The sequence below is a fragment of the Capricornis sumatraensis genome, chromosome 6, assembly GCF_032405125.1.
Source record: "Capricornis sumatraensis isolate serow.1 chromosome 6, serow.2, whole genome shotgun sequence".
NCBI lineage: Eukaryota > Metazoa > Chordata > Mammalia > Artiodactyla > Bovidae > Capricornis > Capricornis sumatraensis.
This window is the reverse complement of record NC_091074.1, coordinates 103,608,789-103,623,583: the sequence shown is the minus strand read 5'-3', so window position 1 is coordinate 103,623,583 and position 14,795 is coordinate 103,608,789. Positions and strand designations below refer to the sequence as shown.

Sequence of the window (14,795 nt, the reverse complement as noted above, 5' to 3'; positions counted from 1 at the left end):
TTGGAAAAATCAAATCACAGCTCTTAAGAATTAGGTACTGGCCAGAGAATAGAAAGGAAAGCTGCAAACTTTGGGTCTATTAGGAAGATCATGGACCTGCAGGTGGGGTCCTATATTACCTTTTATACAGTCTATAAAAAGATAATTTACTGCAGCTCTTTCTGCCTTTAGAGTCTTTAAAAAATCTCTCCTGTGCCCACATTACTATTCTTTATCGACTTGCTCATATAGTTAGATGGGCCATGTTATTTAATGGGCATAGAAGAGGGACTATTTTTTTAAGCTTGGAGGTACAAAGGAGATATATAAGGAATTTAAGGAATATTTATATAAAATGAGGTGAATTGAGTTACTAGATTATATTGTGCTGTGCTTAGTCGCTCAGTCCTGTCTGACTCTTTGTGACCCCATGGACAGTAGCCCACCAGGCTCCTCTGTCCATGGGGATTCTCCAGGCAAGAATATTGGAGTAGGTTGCCATGTGCTCCTCCAGGGGATCTTCCCAACCCAGAGGCAAATCCAGGTCTTCTGTATTACAGGTGATTCTTTACTGTCTGAGCCACCAGGGAAATCCCTAGATTACATTATACGCTACTGAAAGGAGCATCTTTTAATGTGCTTTCTAATCTTTCTTAGTGAAGCTAATAATTTGTTAAAATACTGACCCTAAAAATTACCCTGGATTGCTTGCCTTTTCACAAAGAATTTTTGGCACATCTCATTCAAAAGGAAGCATTAGATTTCTTAGATGAAGTTACAGATCTAATACATGTTGACTCTGAAATTCTGATTGATACTGCATTGCAGTACGCTTCTCTAAACCTTACCTTAAGTCAGACTTGGAAACTGGTGACTCCTTTATTTTTTCGTCCTTATCACGGGTGATGTACCAAGTGGCTTCAGTCATGTCCAACTCTTTGCACCCCTATGGACTATAGCCCACAAGGCTCCTCTGTCCATGGGATCCTCCAGGCAAGAATACTGGAGTGGGTTGCCATGCCCTTCTTCAGGGGATCTTCCTGACCCAGGGATTGAACCCGTGTCTCTTATATCTCCTGCATTCGCAGGCGGTTCTCTACCATTAGTGCCATGACCAGATCCCTAAAATGGGTGATAACCATTGGTATTTGTAGAAATGGGCTTCCATAGGAGCTCAGTTGGTAAAGAACCTGTCTGCAATACAGGAGACGCTGGTTCAATTCCTGAGTTGGGAAGAGCCACTGGAGAAGGGATAGGCTACCCACTCCAGTATTCTTGGGCATCCCTTGTGGCTCATCTCGTAAAGAATCCACTTGCAACGCGGGAGACCTGGGTTCAAAACATAGGTAAATTTGAGCCTGAATTTGAGGAAGGGCTTTGGTCTCTCGTGCCTCCGTTCTGATTTGATCTCTGCACTGTGTCCAGGGGAGAACCGCTTTGTCTCACCACTGTCTTGGGACTTAGTGGGACGAAATCTCTTTGCCATGGCTGTGGAAGGAGTGGTGTTCTTCCTCATCACTGTGCTGATCCAGTACCGATTCTTCATCAGGCCCAGGTGAGCTTTCTTGCAGAACTCACTGAGCACCTGGTGGAGGGTCACAGCGGATGGAGCACAGGGAAACACTCAATGGTGGTTGGGTTGACTTGAACGCAAAGCGGATAATCAAACTGATTCTCCCAATGTGGGCATCCCCTGTCCAACAGTACTGACAATGCTGGAGTGTGGATTTTATAGGACTGATGTAGAAACTGGGTCTTGGACTTAGAACATAACTTGAAAGGTTGATTTTTTTCTTCTTCTTAATTTTCTTCCCCCTAAGACCTGTAAAGGCAAAGCTTCCTCCTCTGAATGATGAGGATGAAGATGTGAGGAGGGAAAGACAGAGAATTCTTGATGGTGGAGGACAGAATGACATCTTGGAAATCAAGGAGTTGACTAAGGTGAGACAGTGAAGACAGGCTACAACTTGCCTTCAATTTTTTCAGCTTTATATGTTAGAAACTAGCATTTTGCTGACTCACTTAATAAAAGGAGCATGCTTCCTAAAAGGTGCATTTATACCAAGTTTCTGTCAATTTAATTTTACTTAAAATACACCATGGAGACTTCTCTAATTAAAGAAATCCTACTGAGAATAATTTTAAAGTGAATTCTCATTCTTGAGTATGTTTGATTTTCATGTTTATATTTACGTGTTAGTTATTAAAACATCTAATATTTTATATTGAGTCAAAGCTGAAGTTGGGAGAATAAATGATTGATTTTGAATTTCAAAAAAGCTGATAAATCCCCATTGATTAAGAGGAGGATCTATTTTGGCCCCTTCTAGGTGCCAGAACAACAATAATTCAGTTTTTTGTAATATGTTCAATATTTGAAATGTTTTGATAACAAATTTTTATCCCATAGAATTTAATTTTTAAAATATCTGCAGTGTCTATATATTAAATAAAAATTATGTAGATGTTAATGACAAATATATTTTTTTAAAGTCTGATATTCAATTAAAAATACAAAGAAATTCATTTATATTTTGAGCATCAGAGTCATTCAAAAGCCAGTTGCCACAGAGACAGACCAAGGCTTTGGCACACTAAGTATCTGACTTAGTCTTATCAATGAGTTGAATCTCGTGGTGTGTTTAGGTCATAATTCCCTCTTCCACAGTTGCCTGGGAGAGCAGTGAGTCACTGCAGCTCATGACTTTTTGCATTTTGCTGGTTTCAGGTATACAGAAGAAAGAGGAAACCTGCTGTTGACAGGATCTGCGTTGGCATTCCTCCTGGTGAGGTAAAGGCGCTCTATCCATATTGTGTTTGCTCCTATTAATTCAGACTGTCTCTACTCCAGTCAAACAACAATGTCTGTAAGAAGTTAAAAGTGATTTAAAAAGGCTACTCCATTTATATCTATGTGTAGCAGTCAGTCATTGAAAGTTTGAGGGCCCCATATATCAAATGGAGAAGGAAATGACAACCCACTCCAGAATTCTTGCCTGGAGAACCCCATGGACAGAGGAGCCTGGCGGGCCATGTCCATGGGGTGTCAGAGAGTCCAACACGACTGAAGTGACTAAGCACACATGCATGCATATATCAAAACTAGTGGCCCCGTGTATCAACAATTTTGGATAATCTCAGACAATTTAAGAAAAGTATGTTCATCTAGAAAGTGATTTTGTGATCCATTCAAGATGATAATGAAATTCAAATAGATTTTTAAAAAGATTTTCTCTTTATTTATGTTTGTATTCTTATATACCCTTTAGCTAGATTCGATGGTAAAATTTGATTTGTTGGCTTTTATCACTGTTTTTCACTCGTTAACTTTGGCTTTAACCCAACAACTCAAAGAATATTTACAAATACATCCACATTTAAAATGGTTCCATTATAAAATGTATGATTAAACATCCATATGACTTCTGAAAACCTGGAAAATATTTTACTCTTCATTAAGAGTGACATTTTAGGATCATGTTACATAAAAATGAAGCTGAGGTGACTATTTATTAATCTTTTATATTCAGATTTTTAATAGTTTGCTAATATTACTGACCCAATCATTTTCCCAATCATTTTCAGTGCTTTGGACTTCTGGGTGTTAATGGAGCTGGGAAATCATCAACTTTCAAGATGTTAACAGGAGATACCACTGTTACCAGAGGAGATGCTTTCCTTAACAAAAATAGGTGAGAAAACAAGTCTGTATTTTGCCACAAAGACTTTTTTTAAACTTTATTTAAATGAATATGTTGTGATTTTGTTGATATAACAGCACTGTATAGTTTCTAAAAATGTTGAAATATAGTAAACTGTAAAGAAGAAAATAAAAATCCATAATCCCAGTACCTACAGATAATGACTATTTACATTACCTTTTAGTTTCACTTTATTTTTTTTAACAGATTTGTTCAGGTATAAGTTATGTACCTTACAGTTTGCTTGTTTTAAGAGTACAATTCAGTGACCTTTAGGCAATATGCACAGTTGTACAACCATTATCACAATACAATTTTACAACATTCCCATCAACCCAAATCTCTATTTTATATATATATATTATATTTATGTATGAGATTATATTAGATTATATTGAGATTATATTAGATCTAGATTTTTAAATTAGTTTTTTGTTGCTAATGACTTGGGTTACATATTCTAAGATGTAGAATTTTACATTGCTGCATAAAATGCCTCTATGTACACGTACCTGTAGTTTATTTCACTATTTCCTTATTGTTGGACATTTATTTCACTAGTTCCTTAATTGTTGGATATTTGTTTCTGTTTTTCACTAAATATGTCCTTGTATTCATTTTGATTGTTTCATCAAGATAAAAGGTTATATACCTGTGAAATTGCCCTCTAAAGGTTATGCCAACAATGGATGTCACCACTGGGCTATTATTTGAAAATGCAGAGATCACTGAGCAGCCTGATCTTAAGGCGTACAGTATGCCTACAGTACAGTCCTGCTAGGCAACTTTGAAAGTGAAACCCTTGAGCATTCTAAATATGTGGAACTTCTCTGGGCTTTTTATATGGAGAAATGGTACAAATGGCTTTCAAACTTTTTGATCATGTCCCATAATAGCAAATACATCTTACCTCTCAGTCAAGTAAATGCATAAAAACATGTAAACAGGCATATAGCTTAAATAATTTTGTAAAATACTACCTACTCTTACTGCTTATAGTGCATTCAATATTTCTTACTCCACTCTCTGCCATGCCATTTTAATAATACTAGTTGTGGCCTACTAAATTTATTTCATAATGTACAAATGAGGGATGACTCACAATTTGGACAGAGGGCTACTAGCCAATAAAATTGAAAACATCAAGGAACTTAATGTACTCATGACTTTTCTCTGCATCTTACATTTGTTTTAGTAACAGTGTAAAGGCGGTTTAAGAGAACGGAATTTTTAGAATAGCAGGCCTGAGGCTACATACATGGTTCCCCAGGTTTGTTTCTAGTACCAGGCTCCTGGGGTATATAGCAGTAGTAGCAATAACTGGTCCAGACTAAGGTTCATCACATTGCCTGATTCTGAATACTGGTATGAGCAGTGTAGTTGTGAGGTCTAGGCGAAGGGTCTGTGAGCACTTCAGTTCTGGAAAACATTGGACCTGGGCCTACTAATTGATGTGCAGAGAGGAATGAACACTGCTGACAGGCTGAACCCATGGCTCTCCAGAGGTGACTGAAGTGTAGCCGCCAGACTGGATGTGACACTGAGCTTCCTCCTACACCAGGGATCCTTAACCCTAGATTGGCTTCATGGGGCCTAAAAGCTGCCCCCACCAGTATATGTAAAATTGTGTCTGTAGTTACATTTTTTGTTGTCATCAGGTTCTCATCATGAAAACCTTCAAAACCAGGGCAGTTTGTGCGTTGAATATTTAGTAGGACCATAGGGTTTGGATCATGCTGTGGCCAAGTCAGTGTATAGGCAACTAAAAGCAGAGGGAAGTCACCCAAATTGCTGGGCCTCCTCTGGCTTAAATGAAGCAATAGAGCACATGGTGCATATGACTGGGCCACAGAATCAAGTCAGGAATGGACACTTCATATTAAAGCCCCTGGATAGCGTGACTAAGATTGTTGATATCCTGAGGGCAGAAAGGCTGTTCCTTGAAGCTATAAGCAAGTGTGCTCACTGGTCTGTTTGTCATGCACAAGCACAGGGTATAGAATGTTAGGCAAGATGGTCTGACCAGGGTACCAAAATGCTTAAAACCCTGACCAGTTTTGCTTTTCTTTGCAGTATCTTATCAGACATCCACGAAGTCCATCAGAACATGGGCTATTGCCCTCAGTTTGATGCCATCACAGAGCTGCTGACTGGAAGAGAACACGTGGAGTTCTTTGCCCTTTTGAGAGGAGTCCCGGAGAAAGAAGTAGGCAAGGTACTGTGGGCACTGGAAAGCCAGCCTGCCTGCTTTGGCATCCTGACAGCCTACCTTATGGCTGTGACCTTCGCACATGGCCATCGGCTTCAGGCTGTTCTTCCTTATGGGTGCAGCGACAGGAAGTGCCGGCTCTTTGCAGCTACTTTCAAAGGGGGAGGCTGCGGCGGTGGGGTAGGGATGGGAGATCAGGCTCACTCTGGGCAGAGAGGGGGTGCTGCTTCCTGTGCGGTGGGCACTATCCAGGTCATGATCGTAAGAATCTGGTCCTACTCAGTGAAAGAATTCTCACACGTAAGTGTAAGAAAGCATGATAAAATTACCAAACCCAGCAAAGGTCAAGGTGCTCTTTTATCACTCTTAGGTTGGCGAGTGGGCGATTCGGAAACTGGGACTTGTGAAGTATGGAGAAAAATATGCTGGGAACTACAGTGGAGGCAATAAGCGCAAGCTCTCAACAGCCATGGCTTTGATTGGCGGGCCTCCAGTGGTGTTTCTGGTGAGTGTGACTGAATGGAAAACCCTGTTCTGGCCTGAATGGAAAGCATCTCTATTCTAAAGTCCTGGATGTCCAGGATGTGCATGACTGGCTTGGCAATGGCAAGCCCCACCTCACCCGATGAGGAATAGCCCGATGAGGAACCAGAGGGAAGCTCCCCATCCCTCTTCGTAACACACATGGGGTGTATCTGCCTTGCCCTCGGATGTTACAGACAGGGAGATACTCCAGGGACCTTGTTTCTCTGGCATGGAGAATCCCAACAAGTGTTACTGAGGCTGGGTGTAGGATTTAACTTTCTTTGGACCATTCTGTATGCCATCTATGTGTTCATCCTCTGGAGATAGAGAATGTTGTTACAGCTTCAGGATTCCTAAGTAGCACCTTTGGGTCATAGTTCCTCACATATGGATAAATGGAAAACAGAAGATCAGACCAACAGTGGCCTTTGACCTTTTTCTTCTGTAGAGGAGAAGGGCACTGAGGTTATTACAGGAAGAAGCCTTGGACTGAGGCTTTAAAGTTATCCAGAGTGTTTAGATTTAGAATTTGTTTCTCTAAAAGCAGCAAGTCTAAGATCATGGCATCCGATCCCATCACTTCATGGCAAATAGATGGGGAAACAATGGAAACACTGACAGACTTTTCTTAGGGGGGCTCCAAAATCACTGCAGATGGTGACTGCAGCCATGAAATTAAAAGATTTTTGCTTCGTGGAAGAAAATCTATGACTAATCTAGATAGCATATTAAAAAGCAGAGACATTACCTTGCTGACAAAGGTCCATCTAGTCAAAGCTATGGTTTTTCCAGTAGTCATGTATGAATATGAGAGTTGGACTATAAACAAAACTGAGTGCCAAAGAATTGATGCTTTTGAACTGTGGTGTTGGAGAAGTCTCTTGAGACTCCCTTGGACTGCAAGGAGATCAAACCAGTCAATTGTAAAGGAAATCATTTCTGAATATTCATTGGAAGGACTGATGCTGAAGCTGAAACTCCAATACTTTGGCCACCTGATGTGAAGAAGTGACTCTAGAAAATACCCTGATGCTGGGAAAGATTGAAGACAGGAGGAGAAGAGGACGACAGAGGATAAGATCTTTGGATGGCATCGCCAACGGGCATGAGTTTGAGCAAGCTCCGGGCGTTGGTGATGGACAGGGAAGCCTGGCATGCTGCAGTCCATGGGGTTGCAAAGAGTCAGACACGACTAGTGACTGAACTGAACGGAACTGAAGACCAGCAAGTAGAGTATAACAGGCTAAGCCAGAGTGAACTAGAATTAAAAAAGAAGAAATTTATTTAATTTTTGAACTGACTTCAGTAGCATTTCAGACAAAAATAATTTTTAGTATATGCTTGTCAGTCATGAAAAGATGATTGAAACTAAATGACTTTTCCCTTTTCCTTTCTGTTTATTTGGAGAAATTTAACTTCACAAAAATTAAATTTGAGTTTTCTACTCAGTGACAGTTATAAAAGTGAACTGGTTATGAACAAATATGAAATATTCTTTTATGTAAGGTCTGGTTTTTTGATCCATCAGGAAATAAATAGAATGGTAAGTTAAACCTTAGGCTATTTCTAAAACGCTTCAGCATTTAAGACCAAACCTATCTTTGATTTTTTTCCAACACATAATAAGACTTATTCTATTCTGTTTACAGGATGAACCAACCACAGGCATGGACCCTAAAGCCCGGCGCTTCCTGTGGAATTGTGCCCTAAGTATCATCAAGGAAGGGAGATCAGTAGTGCTTACCTCTCACAGGTCTGTAGTGAAGAGTTGGCTTGACTTTGTTGTTGTATAATTTTTAGGTTTTCCAAGTAGTATATATGGTCACTGTGTAAAAACAGAAAACACAGAAAGGCAAAGAAAAAAAAATTATGGTCACCTGATGTATCACCAGGAGACAACTATTATTATCACTGGGCAATATATCTTTGCAGAGTTTTCCTCTGCAAATCTATACGCAGTGTATATGTTTTTTACAAATAAAAATGCAAGCTTTGTCATATATACCAAGTTCTTTTTCACTTAACAATATTGAGAACAGTATTCCAAGTCTGTTTAATTGAGATGTGTCATCATTTCTTATAGCTATTAGTGAATAGTATTCCATTAGCATATACCCTAGTTTACTTAACCGTTCCTCTTTTGTATGGACACTTGGATCATTCTCAGCTTTTTCACAATTGTAAATGACACGGCAGTGAGCACTATTTTCCCTACATCTTCATGAAATTTCTAGCAGGATGCAGTTATACTCTAGGAAGCTAAGAATCTGTTTCTTTGAAACGCCAGATGTCATGGTGATGTTCTGACGGTTACAGGAGCATCTTTCTCAGACTAAACCTCATTCTGTGTCCCCGCAGTATGGAAGAATGTGAAGCTCTTTGCACCAGGATGGCAATTATGGTCAATGGGCGGTTCAGGTGTCTTGGCAGTGTTCAACATCTGAAAAATAGGTAACAAAGACAATTTCTTTGGGATCCCACGTAATGAGAAATTGTGTATTTATTCTTTTGTGAATGTATACATGGTGGTTCTAAAACAAAGGGAAATAAACTGAACAAAATGGTACAGTGCAAAGAGTGAGGACTTTGAAGTCCAACAGAACGGCATGCAAATTCTCTCTTTACCTTTTAGTGGTTGTATGCACTTGGGCAAGTTATTTAACCTCTCTGAGAGTCAGTATTCTGGGAATAGCTACTTTCTGGTTTTGTTATAGAGATGTAATGGGAGGATTTACATGTGCCAGTAAGGTTGGAGCATAGACTTTGGAGTCAAACACACCAGTTGGTTTGACTGGTGTTGGGTCCACACCCCAGCCCTACCACTTCTGAGTTTTGTATCATGAGCAAGTGACCAACTCTCTAGGTTTCAGTTTCTCTAACATCTCACAGGTCCAAGTGTGGATTAAATGAAGTCATGTCTAAAGCACTTGGCAAGGCAGCTCAAATAGAATAGGTATTCAGTATATGACAACTGGTTCCTTTTCTCTGAAACTGATTTCTGGGTCTGACAGGGGCTATTTCCTCTTTCAGGACCCAAGAGTTAAGTATTCTTTTGAGAAGTTTCCCCAGAGTCTTGAATTTGATTTTGTTTTTCCTGCTTTCAGGTTTGGAGATGGTTATACAATAGTTGTACGAATAGCAGGGTCGAACCCTGACCTGAAGCCTGTACAGGAGTTCTTTGAACTCGCCTTTCCAGGAAGCGTCCTGAAGGAGAAGCACCGGAACATGCTTCAGTATCAGCTTCCGTCTTCACTGTCTTCCCTGGCCAGGATTTTCAGCATCCTTTCCCAGAGCAAAAAGCGACTCCACATAGAAGACTACTCTGTCTCTCAGACAACACTTGACCAAGTAAGCGTTCAGTGTCAAAAGTAGATTTGCTCTTCAGGGTGAGGACTCTTCCCCCTTCATTATGGGCCCGAGAACAGTACAGATTATCTGAGCATGAACTCCTGATTGTCTGCTGTTATGCTTTTTACCTAACCTCCCTGAATCTGAAAAGGGAGATGATGCTACTGATTTCATAGGGTTATTATGAGGATAAATTGTCATACTAATCATAAAAACTGCAATTTATTGAGTATCTGCCATGGGCAGGTATTAGGCCAAGTACAGTATCCCATTTAAATTAAATGACATCAGGTACAAAAGAGATCCTGGCCCTGAGTAGATATCCACCAAATGTTAGTTTTCATCCCCCTTCCCTTTAATCAAGTCTGTTTGAGTCAAAGTAAATAGATGATTGAGTGGTTGGTTGATTTGGAGGGGCAATATATAAGGGAAGTTTTTTACTTTTTTTAATGATTAATGCTTTTTCAATCATTCCTTTCTCCCTCCTACACAAAGTTTTCTAGTTAATCTATTTATTCAATCTCAGATTCTTCTATATGACCTCATTTCCACATGGGGAAAAGTGCAAGTTGAATAAAGAGAGAGCAAGTTAGAGGTGTTTATAATGGTCTGTCTTCATTTTGACAGGTATTTGTAAACTTTGCCAAGGACCAAAGTGATGATGACCACTTAAAGGACCTGTCATTACACAAAAACCAGACAGTAGTGGATGTTGCAGTCCTCACATCTTTCCTGCAGGATGAGAAAGTGAAAGAGAGTTATGTATGAAGACTCTTGTCCATGTAGGGTGGCTGCAAGAAGGGAGGAGCTAGGCCTTCCTCTGTACCACGAGAAGTGTTCCGGAGGAAAGAGCTAGAAGATTTTGTGGGAAGAAGTAAACTGGATACTGTACTGATACTATTTCAATGCAATGCAATTCAATGCAATGAAAACAAAATTCCATTACAAGGGCAGTGCCTTTGTAGCCTATGTCTCATATGGCTCTCGAGTGAAAAAGACTTGAATTTAGTTTGTTACTCATGTGAAACTCTAGTATGGAACCCAGTGGACATATGAGTTTGACATACTTTTTTTGTTCCTTTGTATTCGTACTGGGGTTGCAACAATAATTCATCAAGTCATGGCCAGTGATTATTTTTCAAAATCAAAAGGCATGCACATGTTCATTTATTACGCCGTGCCATGCCAAGAGACTGGCTTCCTGGTGACATAGCCACTGCTGGCAATGAGTGTGCCAGAATTACTAGTGCCAAGTTTCTCAGAAAGCCTGAAGCACCATGGTATGTCTTGTACACTTTTGTGAAAGCTGCGCTACTCAGTCTGTTGACATCATCAAATACCAGGTGATGAAATGGCGCCATGTGTGGGGAAAGTCCTGCTTTGATTCCCTCTTTGAGCTGCTCTGGTGATGGTGACATGGAAACTGCATGGTGACATGCAAAAGCAAAACTTGGTTTCATTGTTGTCCTTTGCTTGGAACCATGAGTCTCCAAGATTATCTTTCTGGGACTCTAAGTATACTTAGATCCAGGTAAGAAGCAAAGAATCAGCAACCACATTGTTGGGGCTGCAAGCTAGGGAGGCCATGGCATGTGATGAAAGAGATGATGTATTTGGAATCAAGGGAAGTCTGTGTCCATTTGTCCTGCTTGTCTACTAACACGGTACAGTGCATCTCAAGATCTTGTCGTTTGACACAAGCATAGTATTATTTCTGGCTTTTTGAATTCATCTAGAATATGAAAAGACAGAGTTGTCTCCTGAGAACAATCTTTGTACTTTTAACGTTATTTGGAATTGTAAATTCTATTAGTGACTTCTAAAAACTTAGAGTGGCTTCTTTGTAGAACCCTGTGGCACAGAGGAGTATGGCCACACCGCCTCCTCGCTAGCTTTAATTTTTCACGTATGTTTGCAAATGGATTATCTGACTAATGCCTAGTGACTTGAAAACAGTATGATGGCCAAGATCTCATGACAACATTATATTTAAGTATCTTTAAGATCGTTAAGCATACTTTTAGTATCAGCGCATTAGTCAAGTATTCTTTGAGTGTATGTTATAACTGAGTGAGTATGGATGGATGGCGTGGGGAGAAATTAAGTTTCAGTAGATTTCCTGTGCCATGTTCATCAGATAACTGGTTTACAAATACAGGTTTTGTTGTGGTTGTGGGAACCCACTGAAAGAATATTGGGCAGCCCACTTTTTGAAAACAGCAACAATGCAAAAGCCAAGAAAGTTTATGTCATAGGGTCACAGATTAGCTTCAAAACTTGTTGAATAACATAAAACTTTGGCTTATGGCATTTAGTACCTTTGAATATTGGCTTTGAAAATCTCAGGTACCCCATTCTGACAATCTCAAATTTTTTATCTCTTCAGTCACTATCATGGGAAAAAAGCAGCAAATGCCCCCACATGAAAATTATTTCAGACTTTTCCAAGGCAGTTTAATTGTTTTTAGTCAGTAAACACTTGTTAAAAAGAATGTTATCTGTCTTGAGACAACAAAATTATGAGAGAAATACTGTTTGAAGTTAAAGTGATCTTTTAATATCATTACTAATGTCTTTTCCTTTTAAAAAATGAGATATTAATTCTAAAAGTACAAGATTTCAGATCTATTCCAAATATACATTTTTTCTTTTAAAATTGATTGCATATTATCATGCAACTTGTTGCCTGGAGAAAGAAAATGACCTTTAGAGAGTATTGCCAATATTTTCTAAAATGATAAACAAGTAATAAAGACATTTTCCCAATAATTCTTGGCCTAAACTCATATTTTATGCTGTCTTTAATGATATAAAATTCATAGAATGTTTGTTTCTCCTTGTTTAGTATTTTCCAAAATCAAGCTTCTGCTAGATTCCCCATTTCAGCAGAATCATGTCCTAAATCTGTATTGTATTAAAACCATGAGCAGCTCCCTTTTTTGGATTATTCTACTTCAAGGCCATATTTTAAAAAAATCAAAAGATACTGTGAACTACTTTGAAAAATGCAACATTTCGATATAGATTTAAAGGCTATCTTAAGCTAGAAACAATCTACAGCTACTCATCTACTTCATTAGTACTGTTATTAGATATTCAAATTGCAGTCTTTAAAATTTTTCTGGGTAAGCCCAATTATAGTAGAGATTTGCTCTACTACTCTCTGCTCAGTCAAGTAAAATTTCTATATCATCCCTGTGGAAATGTAACCATGTGAGTTTAACAACAAAAAAAATTTTTTAAGTGTTCAGAGATTTCTGCTTTTGCTTCATTTGGACACCTGAAGCCTTATTAACTGTGAATATGAAAAAATACAAAAGAACACAATAACAAAGCCCTCTATATACAGATACCCAGAATAGGTCATTGTTAAAAAACCAATAACCAAACCTCAAACTACTGTATTTCAATATCTGTACTGAAGGCATATGCATTGTGACTATTAAATGTTGCATAGCATTCACTGTATAGTAATCATTGACTAAAGGGATTTGTCTGTTTTCTTCTTGTGGTTGTATATATCAGGTAAAAATTTTTTTCCAAAGAGCCATGTGTCATATTATATTGAACCACTTTGACATTGAGATATTAATTTCTACTCTTGTTACCATTTACTAGTAATATAGTATTATAGAAATATTGTTCTAATTCTCTTCAGAATTGTTGCATCCCTTTTTATAGAATGTTTATACTTCTATAAGTTTTAAGAATTCTGTTCTCCCTTCTTATACCCTAGGATTAAACCATGTTTTTGTGCTTTTTCTTTATCATTGACCCTTCATTCCAAGCACTTTATGCTGTCTCTAATGGGATCTATTTTTGCACTGGAATATCTGAGAATTGCAAAACTAGACAAAGGTTTCACAATAGATTTCTAAGTTAAATCATTTTCATTAAAAGAAAAAAAAGAAAAAAAATTTGTATTGTCAATAACTTTATAGAAAGTATTAAAAAAGGTATATTTCTATGTTGTTATAAGTCACAAAATAAACCTGTGATGGTTCTGTTGTGGTCTATACTAATTTATTTTCGTGCATTCATAGCACCACCTACTGTTAAAGCTTATAAAGTCATTACAGAAGTAAGAAATGTCTGCTTGGAGAAGGGAGGATACTTGGATCAAAAGCAGAATTTTAGAAAAGACTAAATGTCCTGTTAATCACAGGAGAATCAAGGGGACTACTTGAAAATAAAGGGTGTTTGGAACTTTCATGGTTCAGTTTAAGAGGCTTTAGGTAAACTTATTCTGCTTAATGATCATGAAGCTGCAGAGATCTCCACAATTACTCTGTAGCTAAGCCATTTAATAAAAACTTCATTGCTTCCTTGGTACTGAGGGAACACAAAGGCAGCAAAACAGAGCTTTTGTTTATTCAACCAAAAGTACAAGGACTGCCATGGGTGTACCCTCTTTGTATATAAACATTTACAGATTCAGAAAAGCTCTGGAAACTTTGGAATGCTAATATGCACATTGAATATGAAAAACCTTGAGAAGATTAGCTACCCTTTTCAAGTGTTTTACTGTGTTATCAGATCTTTCATTTAATCCTCAGAACCTGCCCTATGAGGTAAGTAGTACCATTTAACATAGGAGTAGACTGTGGCTCAGAGAATAAGGAACTTGTCCAGAGTGACACCGCTAGTAATTAGCAGAGGATTCTTTTGGTGAAGTTAGGTATCCAGTTAAAATTGTCCTTGTAAAATCACTTCAGTCTCATTCTGCAATAACATAACAAATATTTATTGAACATTATCGTGCACCAGATACTCTTACAGTTCTGGGGATACGGTGTTGAAGAAGACAGAATTCCTGCTCTAATGGACTTGAATTTCTTTGAAGAAGTTATAGTCACAATGGATGTGTGGGCAAATAAATGTAATAGCACTAAGTGCTAAGTGAAAAATACTGCGTGGTGACAGAGAGGAGTCAGGCTTCTGCAGAGTGACGTTTAAGTTCAAATGTAAACAAAACAAACAGGAGCCAACATTTGAAGGTGTGTAGGAAGAATGTAGGATGAGATGGTTGGATG

The 14,795-nt window shown here is 38.5% G+C and overlaps 1 protein-coding gene across 1 annotated transcript in view; it reads left to right on the top strand.

The window, feature by feature from the left end:
• The window catches only part of ABCA1 (ATP binding cassette subfamily A member 1), a 112,684-nt gene extending 98,944 nt beyond the window's left edge, over positions 1 to 13,740 (top strand). Inside the window, exons 40-49 of the mRNA XM_068974276.1 lie at positions 1,405 to 1,534; positions 1,800 to 1,920; positions 2,708 to 2,770; positions 3,565 to 3,671; positions 5,754 to 5,895; positions 6,260 to 6,394; positions 8,064 to 8,167; positions 8,773 to 8,865; positions 9,519 to 9,762; positions 10,390 to 13,740. Of these exons, the coding sequence (XP_068830377.1) occupies positions 1,405 to 1,534; positions 1,800 to 1,920; positions 2,708 to 2,770; positions 3,565 to 3,671; positions 5,754 to 5,895; positions 6,260 to 6,394; positions 8,064 to 8,167; positions 8,773 to 8,865; positions 9,519 to 9,762; positions 10,390 to 10,530 (1,280 nt within the window). The 3' untranslated portion in view covers positions 10,531 to 13,740. The remainder of the gene's footprint in view (positions 1 to 1,404; positions 1,535 to 1,799; positions 1,921 to 2,707; positions 2,771 to 3,564; positions 3,672 to 5,753; positions 5,896 to 6,259; positions 6,395 to 8,063; positions 8,168 to 8,772; positions 8,866 to 9,518; positions 9,763 to 10,389) is intronic.
• Positions 13,741 to 14,795: the final 1,055 nt, after the last annotated feature.